Below are 27,482 nucleotides of genomic sequence, written 5' to 3' on the forward strand. Positions count from 1 at the left end.
TGATGAGATGGAGGAGGGTTAACGGGGGAGAGAAAGCGAGGAGGAGATCCTCATGTTTATTCTGGATTGCCCGGTTGAGTGCTGCTGCTGCTGCTGCTGCTGCTGCTCCTCCTCTCCATCTCTGTTTTGCCGTTGGCTCTAGTAGTAACCAGGGTGTGTGTGTGTGTACAGTAGCAAGGCAGTGGTGGTATGTTCACACGTCTTCTGTGGCACTAGACTAATAACTGATAAGAGCCGAGTGAGAGCTGCCTTTCTGTGTGTGTGTGTGTGTGTGTGTGTGTGTGCTTTGTACAGTACGCACAGCACACACGCTTTGTGTTGAGGTTGAAGCTCGGTGTCGTATTTTTAGCTTTGACATGCTGTGTCGTGTCACCATTATACAGCTGGTGTCACCTTGTCTTCTCCCACTCTCTGCTCTGCTGTCATCCCTTCTTCTCACCAAAATACCTTCCGCTTATTGCTCTAATAAGTTTATTAGCTCTGTTCTGTACATCTGTATGAGGGTGGTTTATATTAGGGTTAAAATGTACATTTACAAGGAAAAAATGTAATAGAAAGCTGAAAAATTTTAAAAGCATTCATTCTAAGAGAAATGTGTGGATATTTTCTGAAGTTCAAAATTTACAATAAAAAAAGTGGATATTCTGATATCAAAGCTGAAAAAAAATCAAGGAAAATGAAAAAGGTATAATGATAAATATAAAAAAGTTTGAAATAAAAAAGAATGTTAAATTGAAGCTGCAAGCAGCATTGCGGGCCCTCGCACACCTTGCGATCCACGGGGCCATCGCTGTCCTCTCTCCTCTCATTTCCAGAGACGTACAACAGACATTTCCTGCTGCCAGTAGGTGGCGCTGTGACGGTATCATCCTATTAGCATATATATCTGTTCAGACTTGGGTCCATAGCAGTACTGTAAGATTTTGTCCACATTGCATGAAGTATGTTGGTGGTACTGCAGAAAATACAGTGTTTCTTTTGTAATGGCGAATTTTCAATTTTCAATTTTGAGGCCACGCCCCCGCCACACCGGGAAATTTACAATAAAAAAAGTGTATATTCTGATATCAAAGCTGAAAAAAAAATCAAGGAGAAAAAAAAAATATAAAAATGTTGTTTGAAATAAAAAAAAAAAGAATATGTTAAATAAAATATTTTTGTGACATTAAAGTTGTAAGTCATGAGAAAAATAATTTTCAGGAAAAAAATCTGAAATTTACAAGAGAAAATAAAACATGATGTGTCAGGAAAAAAGTGAACATACAAGTAAAGAAAAGTGAATATCCTCTATAGGCTGAATATAGCATACAGACTGAACGTCTTATTATAATCACAGATGAGGAGCGGGGGGAGGACCGAGCTCGCCACCATGACGACAGACTGCTGGCTGGCCGGCTGGAGCGCGAGCAGGAGAAGGTGCACAGGTGAGTGAGGAGCGATCAGCCAGTCGCTGTTTGATGTACACAAATCGACTTCAGTATCATGTTCAATAAAAATGTTCTTCCAGAGACACCAAGGAGCTGGCAGACTTCACCCAGATGCACCCCGCCCCTCTGTCGAGCGGCCTGACACCCAGTATGATGACGCCGAGCCTGATGACCCCCAACCTGATGGTCACGGGAGGAGCTGCTCTGGCAGGGGCAGGGCGATGGCCTCCCGACCCCTCAACTCTGACCTCTCACCCCTGGATGCCCCGGCCTGGAGCCCCTCCCGTGTGGCTCTCCAGCTCACCCTACAGTACGTACCCAGAGCTCTAATCTGTCATGTGAGGACTGTGGGTCAGAGGAGGGAGGAAGCCATGCTGCCTCTTAAACTTTAAGCTTTTTCTGGCATTTTAAATAGTTTCTAAATCTGACCTGCATCACCATGGCTGTAACATTCTACATACATACGTGTGGCCCTCTCTGATTGGTGGAGCAGCGCTGGGAGGCGTTGTCCATCTGTCCATGGAGCAGCAGAGGCCTCTCTGGGGGTCAAGTGCTGCAGACATTCCTGACCTGCTCCTCCAACGCTTGCTGTCCAGAAATAACAACACACACACACACATACACACAGATAACATTTGAACACATGCAGAGCTCCCTGTAGGCCGTCACTGTCTAGACACTAACAAAAAAAACACAAAATCCTCTAAAAAGTCAATGCATCTCCGTCATGCTTTCAGTCTGGGTATAAATACTGGATGAGGAGGGATGGTGGGTAAATGTTTTGCTCAAAATATGTTCCACTTCCTCTTTTTTCCCATCTCTTATTCAGGCCTGGGCCCCTCCTCGCTGCATCAGACCCTCCCCCCGGGCTACCCGCCCTCCCTGCCAGGCTCCATGCCGCCTCCGTACCAGTTTGCCAGAGACCCACAGTCTGGACAGCTAATCGTCATCCCCACCGAGCACCTGCCACACTACGGTACGAAGGCTGCGTGCAATGTATTTTTTTTTTTTTTTAATTTGTTTTTCATTTTTGAGGCAGAACTTGCTGTAAACAAAAATACGATGAGACCGACAGCCTTCATGTGGTGGATTATTCTGCTCTAAGCATCACAACAGAGGAGTAATATCCACCCATAGTTCATGGGCAGTGAAAATGACCTTCATAAACACAGAACATCATCCTGATGTTGCCAGTACCCAGGCTTATTAACAGTATTCATATATATTTCATTTGCCTTTCCTTCCCTCCCTTTCACCCTCTGCTCAGATTTGTAAAAACACTTTTTAGCATCTCCTCTGCAGGTTTAGTCCTCAGAGTCGTATCATGTGTTCAGAGTTGCTCTGAGAGTATTTTAGCTGTCCAGAAAAGGCTGTTCTGAGTTCTGCTGAAGGATTGTCTCATTGTTTTTTTGGCTGTGAATGTTAAAGATAATTGGCCAAAAAACCTCGGGGAGCAGCAGCAGCAGTGGCAGCAGGGTGTATAGCAGGCGTTCTCCTGGGGGAGGTTTCAAGGTTAGAGGAGAGATGTACTTCCTTCATAGAAATTCTTGGTCTTAACTGGGCTTTTCTCGGAGCCTGGCGTCCCCGTGAGACCTCCAGAAGGCATCCTAACAGAGGCTCGCACTGCCTCAAGTGAGTCCTGTTGAATAGCAGCTCACCCCGTACTCTTACTCTTACATACTTCTATCTGGGTTTATGCTTCCTACTGATGCATACAGCTGTCGGTTGCTTATTTCCTCACTTTGCATTCCCCGCAGGCTCTGTGGTTTGGTGTGTAAAGACCTGCATGTTGCACCAAACGTTTGCATAAACCCTCTTAGAGTGAAGTCACAGGAAGTGAAATACTGAATAATGCTTAACGTGAAATTATGCTTTTTGGGGTTTGCAACATAAATTTCATCATCAGAGGTTAAACGTGAGCCACTGATTTCCACTGAGTCTTTCAGTCGTGCAATTGGTGAATCACTAGTCTGTAGATCAACCTCTAAATCCAAAGTTTTGACTCTGGAGTCTGCTCTGCCTGTCCGGTATCGACTCCTGCAGACACCATGCGGCCTGCTGTCTCCCCTGGGAGCTCCTTCAGCCTCCTGTGATTAAAAATGTGAGGGGAGAAATAGCTGGCAAACGAGCAGAGGAATCTAAAGTGTGAATACAAAGTATACATAATCCTGTCAAACGCCGGCTCATATCTTCACAGTTGAAATGACATGTGATGCTACATAAACCCGTCTCGCTCTGTGCTCCTGCAGGAGGTGATGTTCTGGAGCGTGGAGCCCCGGTGTGGTCGAGCGTGTACGGCACCAGCAGCTCTCTGCAGCACGCCGCCCAGCTGCAGCTCCTCTCTCAGCAGCAAATGCTCCGGCAGCAGGAACTGCTCATGATCCAGCAGCACACAGCGCAGGTTCTGGAGCTGCAGAGGAACGCACAGCTGGTCGTAAGTTAACACAACACCTGCTTCCACCTGTGTCAGTCTGACTTCCCTGTTAGGCTTTTGAAATAAACAGCAACATCCTGCAGCAGAGGAAGTCCAAACAATCCTCACGCTAATACATGCACCTGTCAGAAACATCTCTGCTGTGTTCCAGGAGCGGCTGAAGGCCAGCGAGCACCGGCCGGACATGGAAGACAAAGCAGACAAGCGGAACAGCGACCCAAAGGCCCGACCCTCCTCGCTATCCTCCCCGTCTCCCTCACCGGTCCTGCATCCCCGCAAACCTCCACCCCCGTCTCGCTCTCCGACACCGTCTACATCCTCCCTCACCCCGCTGCCTCCCCTCTCCTCTCCAGTGGCAACACTCAAGTCTGAGGAAGGAGGGCAGAGAGTGTTGTCTCACCCGCCGAAGCTCTTGCCTCACCCGCCATCCCCCTGCTCTGCGTCTCCGCCTCCATCCTCGCCACGGCGGCCTAAACAAGAAGTGGCCGAGGAGGGGGAGGTGGGACGGAGGGAGCAGAGGGAGAGGCAGAAGCCGGCGTCAGCTCCGTTTCAAGGCATCTACTCTGGTGAGTCCTTGATCCTCAAAGTGTCCTTAGTGAATCAGGCGTCACTTCAGTGTCTTTATTTCTTTACTCTTTTTTGACAGATCTCCCTCCAGGTTACCCATACCAGTCCATCACTGCCCCATTTGGCTCCCCCTTCCCTCCATACCACCGCCCTAAACCCTCTGTGGAAAACACTGAATCTGTCCCACCCCACCGGCCTTGCTCGCCTCCCTCTGCTGCCCCTCTGCCTTTAACTCACCTTCATTCGAGGCTCCTGGATGCTGACATCAAGCCCCAGAAACTCGAGCCAGCAAAGACGGGATCTTTTCTCAAACAGGAACCCGGCGTGGAGCCGCCTCATCTCGACATGACTCCTGAGCCGCTCGGTCCTCTGCGGCAGAGCTGCGCTCCTGTCGGAGCCAATCAGGACAGAGAGGGAAACGGCGAAGCCCCAAAGGCTCCGCCCCTACTTCTGCATGTCCCTAGTCCTCCACTGCTACATGGCAAGGGGCTGGGAGTCCGGGAGGAGGAGAAAGAAGGAGGTCCAGTCAAAATGGAGGTGTCATCTTACTCATGCCAGGCGGTGTATCCCCGTCCTCTTCCACCTATTGAAACTGAGCCAGAAATCATCAAAGAACCAGCCCGAACCCGATACCCATCATGCATCAAGGCAGGCTCCGAGCAGATGTGTGCGTCACTGGAGCAAACCACCAGCACTGTGTGTGAACCGCAAAGACCAGACACTCCAGTCATCACTCAGACAGAAAGTGTCTCTGAACCTCCTCTCTATCCTCCTCACTCCTCCATCTCACCGCTCCCTGAGGACCCCATGGCGGGGATGCTTGCCCTGCTGACGGCCAGCGAGATGGCCCAGGCCCGGCCCAGCACCCCGCCCGCCCCAACGCTCCTACCACAGACAGACCATCCTCCTGCAGACTGCAGCAGTACAGGGCCTTTGGAGATGGTGGCGCTGGAGGGGATGGCCCTGCTCAGCCAGATGGCCCAGCAGGAGATGGAGCACATCAGCCAGGAGAAGGGTGAGCAGTCTGTCACGCTCTCATCCATCCTGCTGGTTTTTTTTATATTCTACATCTGACATTTTAACATTCTCTGTATCCAGATCTGACGTTGGAGGGACTCGACTGTCTTCTGGAAGCAAGCAGGCAGATTTTATTGGAGGCCATTGAGAAGCAGTCACACATCGATCTGCCCAGAACGCTGGACGCCAACAAGAAGTACAGCTGGAGGCAGAGGAAGGAGGAGCCGGTAAGATGAAGAGAGCAAACTACACAGTGAAACATTCCAGCAGAGTCTCACCTTGCATTTTTCCTCGTCTCTCATCTCTACAGCTGTATAGTAAAATGTCCATGGACGTGTTGGATGCGGTGGAAGTGGAGTATCGTGTTCGCCTGGCAGAGCTTCAGAAGACGTATAAGGAGAAGCAGAAAGAGATGAGCAAGCTGCAGCGGCGCAGAGACAAGCGGTGAGTGGAAATCTAGTTTACTGTACAGTTACTTGCTAAAATGCTCCCGCATCACTCTATATCTTTGTTCTGTTACATCAGTGAGCGACAGCAGCAGGAGGACGAGAGGCGGAGTCTAACCAGGCGTGGCCGAGGGAGACCCAGGAAGAGGAAACTCTTGGCCACGCCTCCCAAACTGGACAGCAGGCCTGGAAAGTGAGTAAGCCCAATGGCGTTTGATGAGTTCAGCTGTTTTATGTTGTGTTCAGTTGGAGTCAAATATGTCCGTGTCTCAGGGTGGGAAGGACTGTGCAATACTCTGAGGACTCTGAGGCTGGGGAAGGACAGAGGAAGAAGTTCCGTGTGTCCAGAGAAGAAGAGGAGATGGAGGCAGGGATGAAGGTGAAGAAAAAGAAGAAGAAGAAGAAGAGCTGGAACGATCAGGAGCCGTCCACCAGTCACGCTCTGGAGGTAGGACCTCATGTGTGTGTGTGTGTGTGTGGCGGCAGCGCGATGCGCTTCATCTAGTTAATTCATGATTTTCTGTCCTGTTTCTCAGGGGCTGAAGGCAAAGCGCGGCCACATGTGCGAGCAGGAACAGCTGGCGTCTGACCTGGATAGAGCGCTCTCCCTGTCGCAGCTCGGCTCTCTCGGAGCGTCTCGCAAACTCTCCTCTGGCTCAAAGTTAGAAAAGCCGAAGAGCAAATCGGGAGAAAGTCGACTGAAGGAGCGAGGCGTCCACTCGGCCTCCGCCAAAGGAGGGAAACACAAGATGGCTGCCAAGGCTTCGGCTGCAGAGAGTGTCCGCAAAGGGAAAGGTCAGAAGAAGAGCGCTTTGTTCTCTCCCATGAGGTCAGAGCTCAGCAGCTGTTCCAACAGTGAGTACCTGGAGAGAAAAGCTGATGTGGTCGGACAGTCGGATGTTTTCCATCCACACCGAGTTACAGCCAGCAGCATTTAGCTGATGGCTGGAGTATTTATAATTTATGATCAGTGCTTATAAATAATCTGAAAGTGCACCGTACACACACACACACACACACAGGCCGTAGAGACAGTGCAGGAAGCTCTCAGGTCACATGACTTGATGAGTTGACAAAACTTGAGCCTTTTGACCTAAAAATCTTTGATGCATGAAGCCAAAACACATACAGAGGTCTGTGCATCTGCAGCCGAACCATCTGTGGTTCGGACCAATCAGTGTTCTGTTTAGCTTTAGGTGTAACAACAACATATTTTACAGACATGCTAACTGCTACTTGCTAGCTTTGCTAGCTTTCTTGTTCCTCTTGCTGTGATTGGTTAGATTTAGACCATTCTTAGGAAAGTGCCTGTCCTTCATGCTCATCGAGTTAGCATGTTAGCATGAAATTTTTTTGCACAAAACATAGCTGCTAAATGCCGACTTACATTTGGACAGTGTGAGTTATTTTGGCTTGATTTCTAAAAGGCCGTAGATGTTGTTGTATCCCGCTCCACCTTCTGCAAAGGAAGTGTTTCTCCTTTCAAACAGAAACATGGCCTTTTCTGGTGGTCAGATTTCAGTGAATGGAAAAATCCTGCTTGTGTCCTGACTGAGGAAAAAAATATGCATACAGAATAATAATCTGGATTATGTTCTTATATCCAGAATATTAATCTGAATGACTTGGTCCCACCTCTGATCCTGACGCACACGGTGATTGAGTGGATGCTTGTGTTGTTTCTAGTGTCCAGACTCTTTTAGAGCTTTCACCTGGTTTTTGGTTCTCTTCACGAGAAGAGAACCTCCAGAAAACTGCTCCAAAAAGACCAAATTTAACACGAAAACAAGATGTTCCACCTTGTTGAGTTAATTTTGGTCTTTTTATGGGATTTTCTTCACACTTTCAGTATCTATTCTCTTTCTGAACTTCATCAACTGCTAGCTGGTGGTGACTAGCCTCTGGCCGGTGGGTTGGATGTCTGCCGGTCGTGGTCATCGTAGCGTGCTGCGATCGTCTTTGTGTCTGACTTTTTTTTTTATGTGACCTCATGAATCATTAACCGCACTCTCTCTGCACCAGACTCCGATTCAGAGGAGCCCAATTCCGCTCGAGGGGGCTGGCCCCCTCACTCGGGCACACGTCCCCACGGCAGCCTGCCCAGTAAGAGGCGGTCCGCGTCTTCGCCGACGTCCCTGCTGTCCGGCCAGAAGTCCCAGAAGAAGAAACACAAGCACTTATCCCTGCTGCTGGAGGAGGCGGGCCTTAGCTCTTCCGACGACTCCTTCGACCAAGGTTACTGACCAAAATCTTACAGCTCCCCGCCGCTCGCTGTCGAGCCGGCGTCTCTGAGCGTCCTCGCAGCTCATGTCTTTGGTTGTTTTTTTTTTTTGCTAAGACTGTGCTTTAGCTCGACCATCTCTACCTCTCTCGCTGCTGGCTTCTTTGCAAAGTTGCCATTTTTTTAAAAAAGAGTTTTCTACGGTGTTTTTTATTGAATCGTTTGCAAACTGTTTTTGTAGCATTTGTACATTTTTGAAACATTTGTGTGAATTCCAAATTGTGAGATTTGTTTCCATAAAGTTGTATTGCAGTTTTGTGCCTATAAGCTTTATTAAAGGTGTTGATTTGATTGGTACAGAATGCAAAGCGCTGTGGTCCTTGTGTCTGCTTCATCTGTCCGTCTGTCTGTGCGTCTCCGTCAGTCTGTCCAGCTGCCACCTGCACCTCACGCGTCCTTCTGACGGCTCTGTTCGTCAAATATCCCTTCAGGGTTCACGTTTTGAACATGTAGAATCTGATTGGATGCTTTTTTGTTTTTTCACCTTTGATGCTAGCTGACTTCGTGTTTGTCGTGTGGGAAGTAAATGCACCATTAAATATTTGTGGGATATTTGTACAATAGAGCTCCTCCTGTGTGTCTACTAAACCTTCAAATAACCCTTCTCCCTGCTCTCTCAGACACCTTGCTCTGTCCTCTCACCTTTGACCCCCCCCCCCCCTACTTCTCCCTCTGTCTTACCCATGATGCTTTGAGTGTCTCTCAGCCTGTTCCATGTGCTTGTGCTGCTGCTGCTGCTGCTGCGACATTACAGAAGCTTGGCCAGGACTAGCGCAGCCTTGAGCCTTCACTGCGGCTATTCTCCGCCGTGGCTAGAGCTTTGCTTAAGCTAGACTGTGCTAAGGCCAGGCTACGCTACAGCTAGGCCGCCGCGCTGCCCCCCCCCTGCCCTGCCTGAGGCCACACCCCTGTCACCTGCTCTGTAAGTAGGAAGTGCCCCTCCCTCTATTCTTTTTTGACCACTAACATGGACTTTGCTGAAATTTGAACTACACAGAACATTAACTGGACTGTTTTTATTTGGTTTTGTTTATTTTTGTTATTTTTTTTTTGCTCTCACCAATTGAAGCTCTCCTGCGATAGCCATGGTTACTCAGACAACATCCTGTCTCCTGATTGGCTAGTAACACTTTAAAGGGATGCATCAGGTGGTTGGCTGGGATGTAACCATGGTTACTCAAACAAGAAGTAATCAAATGTACATATCTATATACACCAAAGGGGCCTCACAGGGCTGTCCTCTCAGTGCCTGCTTGTTGTAGCGTCTTGTCTGCTAACGTTAACCCGCAGTGGATTCACAGTACAACATATGCAACAAATCTGACCATATACTGTCTGCGGTGCAGCCAGATAGATACTGGATATTTTGGCTGATGTCTGTGCCTTAACATTTAGATATATTTTCCAAAGCATTAATTTTATTACAATAACAAATATCGATCAAGTTTTGTGTTGAGCTCTAGGAAATCTTTAACTCTAAACTTTTCAGTTCTCTTTGGCGCCACCTGTGGCTATAAGCTGCATCTGCAGTGTGTTTTTGTGCCTTGCTGCTCAGAGATCCCAGCGCTGGCCACCAGCTGTGTGAGCATGTGGAAATGATGCCACAGACAGTTTGTAGTCCTGTAAATGCTGGTCGTCTCATCTTAAAGTCTCTTTGTAGCATCGTGCCCGGCTGCGATGGCTAAAATTTCTTTTTACAAATGTGGTTTTAGATATCTTGTACTGTGCATCCACACTCAACGTTAACACTCTAACCCCTGAGGAGGAGCTCCTCCTCTTCATCTGTTGCCATGGATCTAACTGCTAACTCCCAGCAACACACAGCTAACCGGCAGTATGCTACAGTGAGTGTTTGTCTTTGTGTGTGTGTATGCTCTGCTGGTTTGTCAGAGGAGCTTACTCAGTTGCAACAGATTGTGTGTGTGTGTGTGTGGCTGCATGTATGTGGTAAAGCTTCCCTGCTTTACAGTGTGAAGGCAGGCAGCAGGGCTTTGGACAGTATCTCCTCAGTGTGTGTGTGCGTGTGTGTGTGTGTGTGTGGACAGGTTGAAGATCCAGGTTTCTGTTATTTTTGTCGGGTAGAAGTGATGTGACCTTTGGCCCAGGCTGCGGACACGTTTGTCTCTGAGCTGACGATTATTTCTCTCTCTGTGGTGCAGAGACCTCAGAGGACGAGGATGAAGATGAGGACGAGGAGGAGGAGGATGAAGTGTCAGACTCTGACGACGGTGGCTGCGAAGAGAGCGGCCTGGGTCTGCTGGCCAGGTTTGCGGCGAGCGCGCTCCCGGTGAGCTCAGCGCCTCTGAGCCACCTCCATGATGGCAAACACTGCAGCAGGCAAAGCACTCTGGGTAAATTCTGACAGGAACTCCGCTTGATGGCGTTCACGGCTATAATTGTGTTTTTTGCGGTTGAGCAGATTGTCCAGAGTCTTCTTATTGATTTGCGGTTGAATGTTAATTCCTTTGTAATTGTCACATCAGGGTGCGTGTTATGATTCAGTGTTGAATTATGTATTGGTTTCAAATCGATCAATAATCTCATTCACAGGGTTATTGATTTCAGAGACTGTAGTTTATTACTCATGTTTATGGCAGTAGGAGGCATTTTACATCTCCTTGTCTGTGTTAGGTTCATCAGAGTGTGAGTGGTCGGATTCGGGTTCAGACTTGCGGTTGAGGAAGTTCCCGTCTCTGTTGCATGGGAAGCGCTCTGCCCCGGAGCTCCCGCTGCTGCCCCCGGCGACCCGCCGCATCGACCAATCCAGCCCCACCAAACGAGACGAAGCTCTGCCGTTGAAGCGAAAACCTCTGCCCAAACCACGCCCCTCGCCTCGGTCACCCCGGTCACCACGGAGATTCAGCTTCGACCTGTCCTCTGGTTCCGGGTTCGGAGGCTTCAGCGAAGATGAGGGATGGAACCGCCGCCGCAGCGAGAGGATTTTCCTCCACGATGCCACCACATCAGCCAATCAGGTGTCGGCTTCCACCAGTCAGAGCTCTTCTTCTTCCACCTCCTCATCTTCTGCTTCAAGCTCGGTTCCGCCCCTCCCCCCAAAGCCGGCAGCCCGACCCAAACCGGCTCCAACAGCCAGCCGAGAGGGGAAAGACGTAGTGAAAGTACGTCAATAATTAAATTCTTCATGTTGTTACTCGAAGCCGCTCTGGTTCCCTCACATCCTTCCGTCACTTCTGACATGTTTATGTGTGTTTAAGTGTGTGTGTGTGTGTCAGAGCGCCAGCAGGGTTTCCTGGTACTTCAGTCACTGCAGCACTCCCCTGCTGTCACTGACAAGAAAGGACAACTGCAGGCAGCCGAGCAGCATCCCAACCTCAGTGTGTGTGTGTGTGTGTGTGTGTGTCCAGCAGAGCTTCCAGTGCCTTCATTCATTCAAATGCATTTTTTTCATCTGTTGTGAAAAACAGAAAAAGAAGCTGAAGGACTCTCCTCTGCCCGTGAGCCCGCCCTCTCTGTGCAGTCCAATCACAGACGGCCTCAGCAAGAGCCAATCAAAAGCCAAGACTAAAGCCAGAGAGGTCAGTAAGCAGTGTCCACTATGGACATAGTTACCCTGACACACACACACACAATTTGTGCTCACACATTTTGTAAAGTAAACCATGTAATTCTGCCCAGAGTGTGTTGTTGCTCACCATCTGCTGCCACCAGAGTTTGTTTTGGAAACAGCTGAAGTGTGTGTGCGGAGCTCTTTGAGTGTATCCAGCAGCATAAGTGCTGAATGTGTGAACAGATTTGTTGTGTTGTTGTGTTGTTGTGCTCCTGCAGCCGTCCAGGGGTGCAGTGAGCCGCCTGATGGAGAGCATGGCGGCAGACGAAGACTTCGAGCCCAACCAGGACAGCAGCTTCAGTGAAGACGAACTACTCCCGCCGAGAAGCAACAGCGTGTCAGAGAGATCCTCCACGCCTGGTCCGTGCACACTCACACACACATGCATACACACATTGAACGCATAAGTACTCATGGCTTGTATGTAGGCTTGTGCAATTAATCGTCAGAAAAACTGTCACCGATTTAATATTTGCCACTTATCGATTACGGCGATTAGTGCCTCGTCATGATGACGCATTTTTGTGTGCGACATACTCTCACCATCACCCGCAAGCGCGCACATGTGAGCCCACAATAATAATAATGGCGGAAGGCAGTGGTATTCAGTTAAATGATGCAGAGCAGCACGTTCCTAACAGAGGTTCAACATCTGTCACCATAAGCCAGAGTATGAAGAAAGCGCGACGAGACCACAATGCCAGCTGTAGTATATAGTGCCACGCATGCATACACGACATCCATTGGTTGTTGCCATAGTAACCGAATGTTTGCTCATATTAAAAAATACGAAGTCCAACTGGAGAAGCTGCCTCCCGATCTTTATTTATTGACTCCATAGCAAGATAGGAAAACATTACAACAGCGAAGTCTCCTCCAGCAGATATTGGAAAGAATTCCACTCAGCCTAGAAAATATCTGTGATACGTTTAGTCGTTGTGCTCTTTACGACCAAACTAAGCGATGGAAGAGCGTAACGCAGGTTGATTTGCACAGACACACATTTAAATGTGGAATTGTCCGGTTTGTTTGTTTCTTCTGCTGCTGTTCTACAGTGTGAGTGAAAACATGCAGTAGTGTGGGACATATTCCAGTCACAGGTTCATTTGCACAGACACATTTTTTTTAACTTGAAATAATCACTGATGTGACTTTTTTCTTAACTTATTTGTCCCGTTTAATTTTATTGTTGATATGCACTGCTCTGTGACCTGAAGATAAGAACAGGACAAAGTTACTTTAAATGTTTGCTTCATTATTATTTTGAAGCAGTTTGTGCATCTGTTATCAATAACTATTATTTTATTATTATTATTAACAGCTTAACCTGTTAGAATGAAGTAGTTAACTTGACTGATGATTTGTCAGTATCATTTAGAAATTAATCATTATCGGCTAAATGCCACGATTAATCGTGATTAATTTTTTTTGCCAATATCGCCTAACTCTACTTGTATGTGGCCTTTGCAGCTCCAGTGCAGTGCGTGCTGGATAAGGACTCACTGGTGGACGGACTCAGAGTTTTGATCCCGATGGACGACCAGCTGCTTTACGCAGGGCACGTGAACACTGTGCACTCCCCGGACATGTGAGTACACACGTTTAGATTTAAAGACACAAAACTAACTTTAAATAAAACTCAGAAACTCATTTTATGTAGCAGGCTGAAACATTTCTGTGTAAAGTTGTACATTTTTAGCATGGAGGTCTTAGCATGGCTCACTAACTTTTGGAGCCAGTCCTCTAGTGGGTATTTGAGGAACTGCAGGTTTTGGTACTAGGTTGGCGTCATATTGTCACATGAGAAGATCAACATGCTAAACAGAAGTATAAAGCTTCACTTAGCTTAGCATAAAGGCTGATGACATAGAGGAGGCTTAGCTGTTGTTTATGTACATGAAGAGCTACCAGGTGAACTACATGTGACCAGAAGTAACTGGACACCATGTGCAGCTCTCGCTGAAAAGGTGGAAATCATGACACTGCAGTATCCACTAGATCTGCATCTGATGATTGTTTGCATAAATGATTTATTTTTCATAATTGATGATCATTTTTAGTTTTAGAGGTCTTAGTAGACACATTTATCTTTTAGATATTTATGCTAATGCAGGATAAGCAGCTCCTGGTTGAAGCTTTCTGTCAAAGGAAACTAATATGTGACTCGTTATCAACAGTAAAAGATGGATGCTGTCCAGCTTAATTAAAAGAAAACACACTGAAGCTCTGCTCATGTGAGTTTTAGCTGATAACATTTCAGGCAGAGTGCTGCAGACATTCCTCCGCCTGCTGCACAGCACATCCAGTCAGGATCAAGATAAGGACTCGGCTCTGTCTCTGCCACAGAGACCATTCACACTCCAGAGACTGACAGCATCGTTTACACACAATGACCCTAAACTTTTGACCCCTTTTTCCCACAATTCTTCCCTGCAGATACAGCGTGGTGGTGGAGGGGGAGCGAGGGAACCGACCGCACATCTACTGCCTGGAACAGCTGTTGCAGGAGGCCGTGAGTGAGCCGTCTGTCTCCGTTCACACAGGATGGTGCTGGCGCTGTCGAGGTGGTTGATGTTTGTTCTTTTTTGTGCGTGCAGATCATCGATGTGAAGCCTCCGTCTGCACGGTATCTCCCAGAGGGCACCCGCATCGCCGCCTACTGGAGCCAGCAGTACCGCTGCCTCTACCCCGGCACTGTGGTCAATGGTACAACACACACACACATCATCCCAATGATGGTAATATTACTGTGATTGATTATTGTGATGATCAAATTGCTTTCTTACAACAGGAAGTTCAGATATTGATGACAACGATGACCTCATCACAGTGGAGTTTGATGACGGCGACACGGGCCGCATCCCGCTCTCCCACATCAGACTGCTGCCCCCAGACTACAAGATCCACTGTGAGAGCGCGCACACACACACACACACACACACACACACACACACTGCATTCACATGCAGCTGTAGCTGTTAAATTCATCTGTATAACAATGGACTCCTCCTCTGTCCAGGTGCTGAGCCGTCACCTGCACTGCTTGTGGCAAGCTGCTCGAGACGGAGAGTCCGCAAGTGCAGCAAAGAGGGCAAAGAGGCGGGCCCAAAGTCCGAGGAGACCACTCCCAAAATCAAAGGAAAACCTGGTCGCAAACCGAAACCTAAGCCAGGTGAGCTGAACAAACAGATCCTTCAGCATGGATGGAGGGATGGATGGAATACACGTAAATAATGTGAGAGAAGCAGCTAGTAGATAGAAGCTAAAGCTGAAACGTTGTATGACTACCACTGTTAGCAGTGTGTTGTTTAACTTTTGTTCACTACGGAGGTCCAGACCTCTCAGAAAACAGCCCAGAAAGGAACTTCTGGTTCCCTAAACCACAAAATAGTTCCTGCAGTTAACTAACTAACCTTTCATCCACAGCCAACACATTACAGGGCATCTATAAAGATTCACTTCTCTGTTGCTGTCTTTATTTATCATTAAAGAGCTCAAATATTCTTGCTGCAGGGTGATGATTCTCTCTGATCATACGGCTCATGTTTGAGCACGTCTGTCTCTGATGCCAGTGTAATGAATGTGCTCAAACAGCTGTGGACTTGTAATATAAGTCATGCTGCTGACGCTGGCCGTGTTCTGACTGTGTAAGCAGTTCTTTAATGTAATGTTTTCATTTTGACAAATGTTTTCTGTGCTGGTTTGTCTGCAGACCACAAAAATCACGAAAGCCACACAATGAAAATGTCAGCATAAACACAATTATGTTGCTCTCAGTCTGAAACAGCAGCTCTTTTTTTTTCCTCCACAGAGACCTCGGTGAACCCAGATGTTCGGGAGAAAGCTGAGCCGCCTCCTTCCACCACCCAGCCTGCAGACAGACCTCAGCCTCCGGCCAAGCCAGCCCAGGACAGGCCCTCCACTGTTCAGAAACCAGCTCAGCAGAAGCCCCGCCCTGCCTCCCGACCATCAATGACCACGCAGACCAAACCGGCCCGCAAAAACTCTGCTGCGTCTCCCACTGCCAGCAGCCCCACGCTCCCCAGCCCGGTGCTAAAGAAAAGCAGTTCAGCTCAGCCGATTCCTCTTAAAACGTCCCGCAGCCTGCCTCCATCCCTCTACCCCTCCACCTACGGGAAGGTCCTGACTGTGGATCTGTACAGCGAGCCCAACCTTGGCTCGTACAGCAGCCAGCGCAGAGAGAACGGCAGCACCGGCAGCCCCACTACAAACAGGCCCATGTCTCGGCCTGCCGTCACATCATCATCCACTTCATCCAAGCCCAATGCTTCATCCACAGCCAGAACCGTTTCTGCTTCCTCACCTAAAACCAAACCCGCCTCCTCCACCTCCTCTTCCTCCCCCTCCTCCTCTGAGCATCACAGCAGCTCCAGACTCATGCCCGGCCCCATCTCCAGGCTATCAACAAGCAAACCCAGCTCCTCTTTGACTCCCAGACCTTCACCGTCATCATCATCCTCTGCCCCCAGACCCAAACTGAAGATGCCATCTGACCAGTTATCCTCCAGGCCCAGCTCCATCCCATCTAGACCCAAACCCAGCCCAGGACCAGGCGACATAAGGAGGAAGTGCCTCTCCACAGAGCCACTTGTGAAGCTTGACCATGAAGGTGTCACCTCCCCAAAGACAAAGAAGACCAAGGCTCTGATGTTGCTAGAGGGGCGAGGTGTCAGACGAGACCACACCCCCATCGCCACAGCGACGGCCAATCAGAAACTTGTAAAAGCTAAAATGAGAGCTCCAGATAGAGAGTCGGGTCTGCCTGAGAAGGACTCCACCTACAAAGCACCAATGGTGACAAAGGATAAGGCAGAAAGTCGTGGAAGTGGTGGGAGAGGACAGGAGGTGGAGGCGAGAGAGGAGAAAGCTAAGAAAGAGGAAAGGAAGGAGGTGGAGAAAAGGGAGGAGAGGAAGATGAAGGAGGAATCTCAGAGCAGCAGCAGCTCCGAGTCAGAGGAGGAAGGCGAGAAAGGGAAGATGAAGAAGAAGAAGAAATGCACCTCGAGCTGCTCCTCATCATCATCATCCTGCTCTGGTTCCTCCTCATCATCATCATCGTCATCATCTTCTTCATCTTCTTCATCCACTGATGACTCCTCCTGCAGCTCAGATGAGGAGAGGACCCCTACGCCTCCACCGGGGCTCATCCAAAAGGCGCCGGCACAGGACAGCCCTAAAGAAGATGTGAAAGAAGAAGAGGAGGAGGAGGAGGAAGAGGAGGTGAAGGAGGAGGTGCAGGTAAAAGTGGAGGAGGAAGAACTGCCTCCTTCCTCACAATCACCCTCCCCTCCAGCATCTCCACTTGCTGCTGCTCCTTCTCCCTCTAAACCTACTAAACCAGCCACCGGTAAGGGCTCCGGGCAAAGAGGTCGTCCTCCCAAACCCAAACCCAGCGGAGGAGAGGTGAAGGCAGGCAGGCCGAAACGCAGAGAGGGGGTCCACCTCCCCACCACCAAGGAGCTGGCTAAACGTCAGAGGCTTCCTAGTGTGGAGAACAGGCCCAAAATTTCTGCTTTCCTTCCAGCCAGGCAGCTCTGGAAGTGGTTTGGAAAACCCACTCAGGTGAGGAGAAAATAAAAAGTTTTCTAAATTAATTAAAATCTAAATTATTTCTCTCTGTGACCAATCCGTCCTCTGTCTCCCTGCAGAGACGCGGTATGAAGGGCAAGGCCAAGAAGCTCTTCTACAAGGCCATCGTACGAGGCCGAGAGATGATCCGCATCGGGGACTGCGCCGTGTTCTTGTCTGCCGGCCGGCCCAACCTGCCCTTCATCGGCCGCATCCAAAGCATGTGGGAGTCCTGGGGGAGCAACATGGTGGTCAGAGTCAACTGGTTCTATCACCCAGAGGAGACCAACCCTGGCAAGAAACTGACCGACAAGAAGGTACAAAGACAAACAGAAGTACGGAAGAAGCTTGAATCTATGATGAAATTCACGGTTATTTTGAGTCTGGTTGTAAAAACTTGTGTCATCGTCAGAACTGGGATCAGATGTGCGGGCAGTCTCTACCAGCAGCTCTGCACTCGTCCATCCAGAGGAAGGACTTCATGGAGGTAAGAATGCCATAACCCTGACAAGAAATGGTTAATAATATAGTCAAACAACTAAATACATCAAAAAATAATGGCTACTTTAGTGTTATTTTAATAAAGTTTGGAGTTCGGTTCGGCTAACTAAACTAGTGAATAGAAATATTCCTCTGGCTAACGTCTGATCTTCAATGGGGCGTTAGCTGGCTAAGTTTAGCTAGCTCTTAGCATCGTGTTGCTAATGTTTCAAATTTATTAATGAAAAAATTAAATCTTGCGTTCACTGTACGATGTGAGGCCATTTCTGAACCACAGTGGCTGTTTTTAGATGATTTCTGCCTCGTCGTACATGGTTTACTGTGAACGTAACGTTTCTAAAATGTCCGAAAGTTTGGTCGGCCAATTCAGAGCTCTCTGAGAGTCAGCTCTGCTCCATCTATGGCTTTTTTTCCCTCACTGTGCCTGCGTGGAGTGCCATGGCGGCGAGATGCGTGTAGATAACATGGAGGCCTGGTTGTTCCAGGTGGGTCCAGCTGTGGCAGCGCTGCATTCCTCCCTCTGACGTTTCAGACGTTGTGGCACACAGGGGTTAGCGTAGATGTCCGATGCAGATGTGTTTGTTGCAGCAGTAATTTCAGAATAAAAGCCTGTGTCTCTGTCACAGCGCGCCCTGTACCAGTCATCTCACAGCGACGAGAACGACGTGCAGACGGTCAGTCACAAATGCCTGGTGGTGAGCGTGGAGGAGTACGAGCAGATGACCCACACTCGCCGCTACGCCGACAGCGAGGACCTGTACTACCTGGCCGGCACATACGAACCCACCACGGGCATGATCTTCAACACGGACGGAGTCCCTGTAATCTGCTGAACAAAAAAAACGCAGGACACCGTGAGACACTTCAGACCTGAACAGAGACACTACAGACAGTATTAACAGGAAGACGTCTCCTGAAACATTTGCACACACACACACACACACACCGACGCGTCCTGCTTTGTGTTCATGGAGAGTTTCAGCATGAACAACTCAGTCTCCTCTTTACATGTAAATATAACCTACACACACACACAACACGGTATGTACACACTCACACACATGTAAATACTCAGCACACGTCACACACACACTTCTATAGAGGAAAATATGAGTGTTTTATTTTCATGTAATAGATTTATGTCAGAGTACTTTTTTCTAAAGAGGTAAACAGTCGAGAAGCTTTAATGAACTGTGAATGATGGTGACACGGGAGCCAGGCGGACACGCCCACTGGCCGGTGTGACGTTGTGATTATGATGTTGCTGTGGTGATGTTACAGTCATGTTACAGTCATATATAAATGTACTATCTACAGAACAGCAGGAGCGACAGACAAAGACAGGAAGAGACGCACAGACGAGAGAGAGAGAGGTCCAAACTAAAGCACTTAAAGAAAGAAACACTTAAAAAAAAGTCTATCCTCCTTTAATTTAACCCCTTCTATTCCCCTGTGACAATCCTAACACAGGCAGGCAACCTGCCCCGTGTGTTAATAAAAAGCTTCAGCCTCCCTCAGAGACTCAGGCTAAAAGAGAGGAAGTAACATGTTATAAGAGCACTTCTCATTTTTCATCTTTGAGTTCCTTGTTTTAAAGGGGAAAAAAAAATCCAAATCCACCCTGAAAAAACACTACGAAGTGAAACCAGCTGCTGTCAATGGACCAACACTTCCAGCACAGGGTGGTGAAAAGCACCCTGGGAAATGTAGGACACCCACACAACACTGATGACACCAGCTGACGCTCTGGGTGGGTTTTTTTTTCTTCCCAGGGTTGTGAACGCTGCAGTCGGTCAAGGTCACGGGGGCGATATTCATCATGGAGCTGCCAGCTCTGATCAGATCAACATGATTCAATCTCAACACTCATCTCTTCTGATTCAGTCTGCAGCGTTCGCAACCTCTAGATGTCCCGTGTCGGATGTTTTATTTTTTTTTCTTTTGCTTCTGCCGTTTTATGGATTTTCATTTTGCCCTCCGAGCAATCGTCTTTTTGACATGAGTGCACTTTTGAGCGAGCTCGGCCGCAGAGGAGGCCGCGACTGGGAGTCTCATACGTCTTCCTAGAGTATTTACCGAGCCCCACCTCGCTGGCGTTCCTCTGCAGGCCGGCGATACCCTTCTTTTAAACACACACACACATGCACACTGTTCTTGGTTCTTTTAGCTGCTTCTCAGTTTTCTATGTGCCTGGTTTAACCGTTGTTTTGGGGTGAGACTGTTGAATGTCGTTGCTCAGGATCGCAGGTGTTACTTTTGGGCGGCCTTACTCTCCCAGGCCTTACGATGATGATGATGATGATCGCCAAATGTCTCTTAGGTCCCGCCCCCTTGTTTGTCCCACCATTATCCTCTGCTTAGGAAGCACCTTCGTGGTTTGTAGTTCAAACGTCCTGCCACTCCTCAGCTCTTCTAGAAGGGGACCTGTTATAGCTTCTATCTCTATATCTATATCTCTATATCTATATGCTCAATCTGTTCATCTTCCTTACAAGGTTTTGATAGTTTTGTAGGCCAACTTTACGATTTTTAAAAGCTAATGCTATCCTGTTATCTAGTGTATTTTATGTCAAGTAAGATAAAATGTTAGCATGTTAGCATTAGCCTTATTTTTTAAAAGCCTGTTGACTTTAAGGTGAGGAAACAGAAGTGCTAAAATGCTAACACATCTCTAGGTTTTAGGCGCTCTATATATAATCTGTTCATATTGGCCAGGCTGGTGTTAGCATCATGGACCTCGGAGGATGTCTAAATTTAGTAAATATGAGCATTACCTTATTTTGTGAAGTAATTAGAGTCATTTTTATGCCTGTAATTCCATAATGGAGTAAAGAGAATGTGTGTGTATATTTATGAGGACTCTGTTATGTAGGAATACGTACGTAAGATTTACAGTATTTTAAAAAAATGAATCAATCATCTGCCACAGTAACATTAAACATATGACTGAAAATTAGTAGAAGTATAACAGGTCCCCTTAAACCCCGTTAGGTTTGTCTGGAGTATATCGGATTATGACCACGTTGCCCTGACTCTGCTGTGCCGCAGAGTTCGTTGATTGTCTTGTTGATATTCAATAGTTTTAATATTTTCTACTCTCGGGATCTTTTTATATCTACATCTGTCTGCGTATCATGTTTGTTTGTTTTTAACTCTGCACGGCGTCCACAGGACGATGGAAAATATTCACGTGACAAATAAAAAAAAAACGTCCACCGTCACCTTTTACGTAGACCCAGTAAACGGAAGGTTTGATCATGTGCTGCTAGTCTGTTCGTATTTAAAGTGAGCAGGTCCACAGTGTGACTGTGTATTGATACAATCTTATCTGCTCCTGGAGATGCTGCTCTTATGGCCGGTGACAGGCGGCCATGTTGGATCTGATTTTTTGTTTTGTTTTGTTTGTTTTTAATCCAGGCTGTGGACACACACACACACACACAGGTCGTACCAGTGTTTGCAGAGTGAACAAGTTAAAGTGCCCGTTATGAATGTTTGTTTACCCCTGGAGCTGCTAAAGCACTTTTTTTCTCTCTGTGTGTGATGGAGGTAAAGAGGCTGACACTCTTATCTCTGGCTATTACCACACACACACACACACACGTACATACACACCCTTGTACCCTTTAAGGTGTGTGTTTTTGCCCCCCTTCCCATCCCTCCATCCAAAGCCCAGCCTTAGGCCTTCATACAGGGTCCAACACACACACACACGTATTCCCCGCTTTGCCTTCTTTTGCTTTTGTTGTCGTCTTTAAAAACTTTGTGTATATTTTCTCTGACTGTTTTACTTTAGTTCATTTTTTGCTGTGATTATTTTCTTCATATCTGTATATTGTTTTTTTTGCATCATTTCCCCCCTTTGCTTCCCCTCTCTGAACAATCGTCCACGCCTCTCAAGCAATACTGCTGACAGGCACTGGGAGCTAGCTGCTAGAGAGAGAGAGAGAGAGAGAGAGAGAGAGAGAGGAATGGGAGAGAGAGCATAAGAGAGAATGGGAGAGAGAGAGAGAGAGGTGGACTGGAGGCTGGTTCTTCGTCTGCTGTTCCTTCAGTATCGTTATCGTCCTGTTACAGAAAAAAAAAGATTATTTTGAAAATAAATCATCTAAGTTTTGTAAATGATCCTTCACTGTCGAGGGGAGAGAATCGGAATATACTTTGTACACATGTCTAATCTTGTAAAAATGCAAAAAGAATACATTTTAGAGATAAAATCTGAAACCAGATATATTCTGTCACCCTATATATGAGTGTAAGGAACTGTGGTCTTTTTTTTTTTTTTTTTTTTTTTTTTTTTTACAGACAGCAACCACGTTTATCAGTGTTTCTTTGAAATTGTTTTAGTAACTCAATATTTTATAGTTAATCAATAAACAGATGGAACTGTACTTCTCATGGGGGTTTCCTTTGTGCTCTTTAAAATCCATATAATCTCATTTTTCTGTTTACCTCAATGATGTTTTAAAGCTACTGTGCTGCTTTCTTGTCTCTCCCTTCTGGTGATGAGAGGAATTACAGAAACACCCATACACAGATGTCGATAGTGTTTCTGTAATTCCTCTTACAATAGTAGAAACTGGTGTAACAACAAAACTTGTATGTGTCTGAGCTAAGCTAAGAGCTGAGCTAAGCTAACTTAGCTTGCAACTCAGAGCCATACCAATGTTTTTCAAAACAACAGGAGATGCTAACAAGCCAGCTAACACATATTAGCATTGCTGTGTGTTTTACTGACTGACTCCTGGACAGGTTGTATAATATTTGGAGGAAGCGCACATAGCTACAGTTACTCCACCTAAATACGTGATTATTGTTTTTGGAACTGGGACATTTTCTGACTTTCCAGACCTAGCAGTGTCGACTTTTTATTTTCAGTCTGTAATTCTGCCTCTGAGTTTCATCTTTACTCGATGAATCAGAACCTTGAACGCTTGCTTCACCGTAATCCTTGTTGCTCTGAATCTGAGCTAACAGGCTTCTAGTTAAAGCTTCATATGTACAGTGGGTGGTGTCATTCTTATTTAACTTGAAAGCTGCTTTGTGAACATTCAGGTGGTGTCGCTCTGCTGCCTCCTCCGTCACCTCGTGCTGTTTTCTCTCTGACCTGAAGGAGCAGCTCGCCTGCCTCTTTTGTGTGTGTGTGTGTTGTGCCTCTTTCAGTTTGTTGTGACGGCTCTTTTAATCAATAGTGGACTCCATCAGGCCTCCATTTTGGCAGCCATGTAATGAAGCTGCTGGTTGTGATAAAATGGAGGAAAGTTCAGCTTCCTCTGCTGAGCTGCAGAGCTGACTGCGGGGGACACACACTCTCCACCACTGACCGCTCAGGACTGCCCTCCAGGAGCCGGTAAGGTGTGTGTGTGTGTGTGTGTGTGTGTGTGTTGAATTCCTGTGTGTCCACGTGTAATTAAATCTTTGCTGACATGAACTGAGTGTGTGTTCCTGTTTCATGGTGAGAACAGCAGTCAGGGGTTTGGACGCCTCTGTTTCCCCCCCAAAGGACCGACATCAGCATAACATCAGAACCTGCTGGGAGCCTGCACACACACACACACACACACACACACACACTCACACACATCCCCACTGACACTCTCTCCTTCCGTCCTTCCTCAGCATTGCTCTACACACACTGTGCTGTGGGTGTGTCGGCATCCTGTTCTCTGATTGGACGACATCCCACCAGGCAGAGGCTTTCTATTGGCTGAAGCTTCATTGCAGCTTAAACACAGGGGGGGGGGCAGTATGAGCCAAGATGTGTGTGTGTGTGTGTGTGTGTTGCTAACGGTTTCCCAGGAGACAGGTATCTGAGTGAGGGGGCGTTCATCACATGCTGAGCACAACTCTTTGAAAGGCTTGTTATTCAGTCTGCTCACAGTCGTTCAGAACTCCTTCAGGTTTTTCTCTGTTTACTTCCAGCTCCGACTCCACCGTCTCCTCCACCTCCTCCTCTTCCTCTCTGTCTTTCTGTCGTCCTCACCTTCACCGCTCTCGCACAACTTACTCAGATCCACCATTTTTCTTTTCTTTCCTGCAGGCTGACATCAGAAGAGACCAGTGCAGCTCTGCTTCATGGCAACAAACACATGATGATTATACTGGAGTCTTTTAAAGGGGACAGTCTGACATGTTGGTGATATTTGACCCTCGGTGAGCGCAGGTCTGGCCCCGCAGCAGGTCAGATTGTGAGCCCTCCTGGATACACAGTGTCACCATGACCATGAGCTGTGTTTGTAAGGCGGTGAACACATGAAGCCTTCAGCAGAATCCTGAAAAACAAACATATAGCATCTTTTAACTTACTGTAGAAGATTGTCTCTCTGGTTGAGACCTGTGTGTGTGTGTGTGTGTGTGTGTGTGTGTGTGTGTGTGTGTGTGTGTGTGTGTGTGCGTGTGTGTGTGTGTGTGTGTGTGTGTGTGGCTTCTGATCTCTCTCTCTCTCCTATCATGGTGTCTCTTGTTCTTTTGCCCCTTGTGATAAATTTGAATGTGAAATGACATCTAAGGCTCACAAATATTAGTTTAGTGTGATCCCACATGGATGTGTGTGTGTGTGTGTGTGTGTGTGTGATGCACTGCATATCAATTAGCTATCTATTATTCATGCTGACAATGTAATGAATGAAACATCACAGTCTTTGTATTTCAGCCATGTTTACTTGTCTCTCTCTCTCTTTCCCCCTCTCTCTCTCTCACTCTCTCACACACACACACACACACACACAGCTGCCATTGTGGGTATTTAGGCAGCAGAAACAGTGTGAATGAAATCCCATTGTAGCTGTGAGGACAAGGTGAAGCCCGCTGAATACCTGACAGCTGAAAGGCTCCCAGCTCCCTCCTCATTAGGAGGCCAGGCCATCGCTCACGCTGAGAACGAGGCCGACGCGCTCTCGTCTGTCTTTGCAGCGTGTCCTCTAACTGTCCGGCAGCCAAAATCCACATAAGAGATGAGTTCATAAAAATAAGCTTTGGAGGCAGCAGCAGCAGCAGCAGCAGGTGCTCTGTGGGTGTTTTTACCCCTGGGTCCAGCCTGTGAGGTTACAGCAGATTTTACAGACACAAGGCTGAGGAGCACACAGGAAGTCTGAGGAAAAGTTACTTTAAATGTGCCACAGTGAATGGATGGAGAGAGAAGTGCAGAGAAATGCCTGTGACTGCTGCAGTGTCTGTTGACCTGGAAATGATTCTGAACTTCCCCCTCTTCCACTCAAACTGCAGCCGAATATTAGTGGGTTTTTTTGTCCTGTATGAAAAGAGGATCTAATGCCATTTGTCAACAGAATTAGCCAGAAGAAACAGACGTGGAAATAACCTCAAAACACCACACAAAGACCTCAGATTAACCCTAACATAGCCATAGCTTTGGTGAAAGACAAATATGAACACTTCCATTTCCTATCCAACATTAAAAGGTTAAATCTAGATAGAAGGTTAGATTTGTTTAGTGTTCTCTCAGCCACACTGTGTGGTTACACTCATGAACATCACACATTACAAACATGTCACTGAACGTACAGTAAAGAAGTCTTCTTCAGCTCGATGCTGCCACCTGTAGGAGAGGAGAGGTCGCAGCCATGTTTACATCGTCTTATACAGTAACAGACTGTTTTTATCGTCCTCTATCCATCCTGCTTAGGAGACATGTGAGTGTTGTGTCGCCTCAGGACGCCTCACATCTGTTCTCTCACTTCGAACTCTTCCTCTTTAATGACTCTCAGTAACGTCTCCTCCTCCTCCTGTCTGTCCTCCTCTCACTGCTCCTCATCCTTCTCCTCATGCAGCCATTGTGTATATTTAACGTGTATATTTGTCTTTTCCTACTTTATTTAGATAAATCCTCGAAGCTCCGCAACAGAAAGATGAGCCTGAGGAAGAGGAGAAGAAGGACGAGCCCTGCTGCAGTGAGAGGTGCTGTGAGAGTAAAGACAACAATACAAGTGATCAGTGTGTTTGGAAAGAGGAAAATAGTGGTGGTAGAATCATAGATTGAGTCACTGATGAAAGAATTGATTCTGAATTATACCAGAGAAGACTGAGATCAGCAGTTATCTGCAGGACCAGGCAGCCATGTTGACTGTTTTCTACACACAGATGTGTGATATTGGAGAAGATAAGACTTTATTGATGAAGCCGTTACAGCAGCAGAACAAAAAGGTAGCATGAAAACTAAAAAATAAAATAAAAAATTTAAAACATATGATGAGATATACATCATAAAAACAACTCCAGCAGGAGTGTGAACTGTTGGTCATATTGAGCTGAAGGAGGAAGAAGTTTTAATCATGTGAAAATGACACACTGCAATTTTCAAACAAGTGGCCACATGACAAGAAAGGAGGAAGTGGGTTAAAAAGTGAGAGGATGGTGCCCCCCCACTCTTGTTCTACCTTTCCTCCATCTTGTTCCTCCTCTACTGTATGTGGAGCAGAATGAGTAATGATCAGTGGATCTGTCACATGCCAGAGACTTTCTTTCCCTGCAGCCACTTCCAAAATTAGCACACACACACACACACACACAGACCGACACTCAGGTGCAGGGAGAAGCAGCAGCACTGCTGTGTGTCCTGGTTAGACACACTGTCCAATAGTCCAACCTCTTTCCCTCTTTCTTTCAGTCTCAGGGGACACACAGAGCTGTAACACAGACTCTACACACACGCACACACACGCGCGCGCACACACACACACACACACACACACTTTCATGTGAAGCTCTGGTGTTGCACAGGCTGAGCAGCAGCGCTCTCTGCTGGACAGAAGCAGTAAGTGCAGATGTATTCCTCTGAATTATTGAATGACCCCTGCAGGCTTGTTTCAGAGCAGCTTCCCACCAGCCAAGCTTAGCTCATCCAGCGCTGACGACAAACAACAAAACATCCATCAAAGCCTGCAGGATCAAGTGATCAAACATTTATGATCGTGGCTGGATTTGTAAAAGCTCAGAAGGGGTTGGGGGTTCTTTTCTGCTCGCAGCTGTTTAAACAGAAAAAACAAATCCTAGTTTCCACAGGAGTGATGATGTCATGAATACCAACCACTGAGCTCCTCCTCCATCCTGTTGGAGAGGTGTCAGTGTGAGGGTGTAGATCAGGTGAACAGGTGTTGGATGATGGTGGACTTGTGGTCTGGATCTTGTTGGTTTCCTCCTGTAGCTGTCTCAGAGATCAGTGTAGTCGGCCCCTGTAACAGTGTGACTCTTTTCCAGGTGGTCCAGCAGCAGAAAACAGAGACCATCACCTTGATGCAGACCTCACTGATTTGGAGACTCTGTCTGTTTCCACTGTTTGGATTGTTCTCTGCTCTCTGGTTGGAGGTGGTGGACCCAAGTCTGATCCATGGTTACAGACTGCTGCAGAAATCTCTCAGGATCCTCCTCAGAAATGACAGATAGTCTGCTGAGCAACGTCAGTCAAACTGTGGAGGTAGAGCCGGGTGTCATCAATAAACAATCGGTAGAGGAAGACAATGACCTCTAGAACCGATCTAGAACTGAACCTGGTGGAACTCCAGATGTAACAAAGAGAAATATTCTCTCTAAACAAGTTTTATTAGGCGCTGCTGATGGAACACTGTTAGACCCAAACTGAAAAATACATCAACATAAAATCAAGTTTTTTTACCTTTACATACAAAGTGTGGAGCTC

General features: G+C 47.2%; 1 protein-coding gene across 4 annotated transcripts in view; it reads left to right on the forward strand.

Moving 5' to 3' along the window:
- The window catches only part of tnrc18 (trinucleotide repeat containing 18), a 39,369-nt gene extending 18,301 nt beyond the window's left edge, over positions 1–21,068 (forward strand). For 3 of the 4 annotated variants that reach the window (XM_028412660.1, XM_028412662.1, XM_028412661.1), the window contains exons 6-30: positions 1,337–1,424; positions 1,508–1,737; positions 2,257–2,403; positions 3,677–3,861; positions 4,013–4,427; positions 4,508–5,443; positions 5,527–5,672; positions 5,756–5,889; positions 5,971–6,084; positions 6,165–6,339; positions 6,428–6,746; positions 7,914–8,126; positions 10,332–10,523; positions 10,804–11,291; positions 11,598–11,708; positions 11,959–12,100; positions 13,211–13,328; positions 14,177–14,252; positions 14,338–14,446; positions 14,532–14,648; positions 14,760–14,912; positions 15,552–17,323; positions 17,410–17,664; positions 17,742–17,816; positions 18,457–21,068. In XM_028412660.1, the coding sequence (XP_028268461.1) occupies positions 1,337–1,424; positions 1,508–1,737; positions 2,257–2,403; positions 3,677–3,861; positions 4,013–4,427; positions 4,508–5,443; positions 5,527–5,672; positions 5,756–5,889; positions 5,971–6,084; positions 6,165–6,339; positions 6,428–6,746; positions 7,914–8,126; positions 10,332–10,523; positions 10,804–11,291; positions 11,598–11,708; positions 11,959–12,100; positions 13,211–13,328; positions 14,177–14,252; positions 14,338–14,446; positions 14,532–14,648; positions 14,760–14,912; positions 15,552–17,323; positions 17,410–17,664; positions 17,742–17,816; positions 18,457–18,663 (6,917 nt within the window). In that variant the 3' untranslated portion in view covers positions 18,664–21,068. The remainder of the gene's footprint in view (positions 1–1,336; positions 1,425–1,507; positions 1,738–2,256; positions 2,404–3,676; positions 3,862–4,012; positions 4,428–4,507; positions 5,444–5,526; positions 5,673–5,755; positions 5,890–5,970; positions 6,085–6,164; positions 6,340–6,427; positions 6,747–7,913; positions 8,127–10,331; positions 10,524–10,803; positions 11,292–11,597; positions 11,709–11,958; positions 12,101–13,210; positions 13,329–14,176; positions 14,253–14,337; positions 14,447–14,531; positions 14,649–14,759; positions 14,913–15,551; positions 17,324–17,409; positions 17,665–17,741; positions 17,817–18,456) is intronic. The other variant, XM_028412663.1, reaches the window with a different exon arrangement.
- The last annotated feature ends 6,414 nt before the right edge of the window (positions 21,069–27,482 follow it).

The sequence above is a fragment of the Parambassis ranga genome, chromosome 8 (genome assembly GCF_900634625.1).
Source record: "Parambassis ranga chromosome 8, fParRan2.1, whole genome shotgun sequence".
NCBI lineage: Eukaryota > Metazoa > Chordata > Actinopteri > Ambassidae > Parambassis > Parambassis ranga.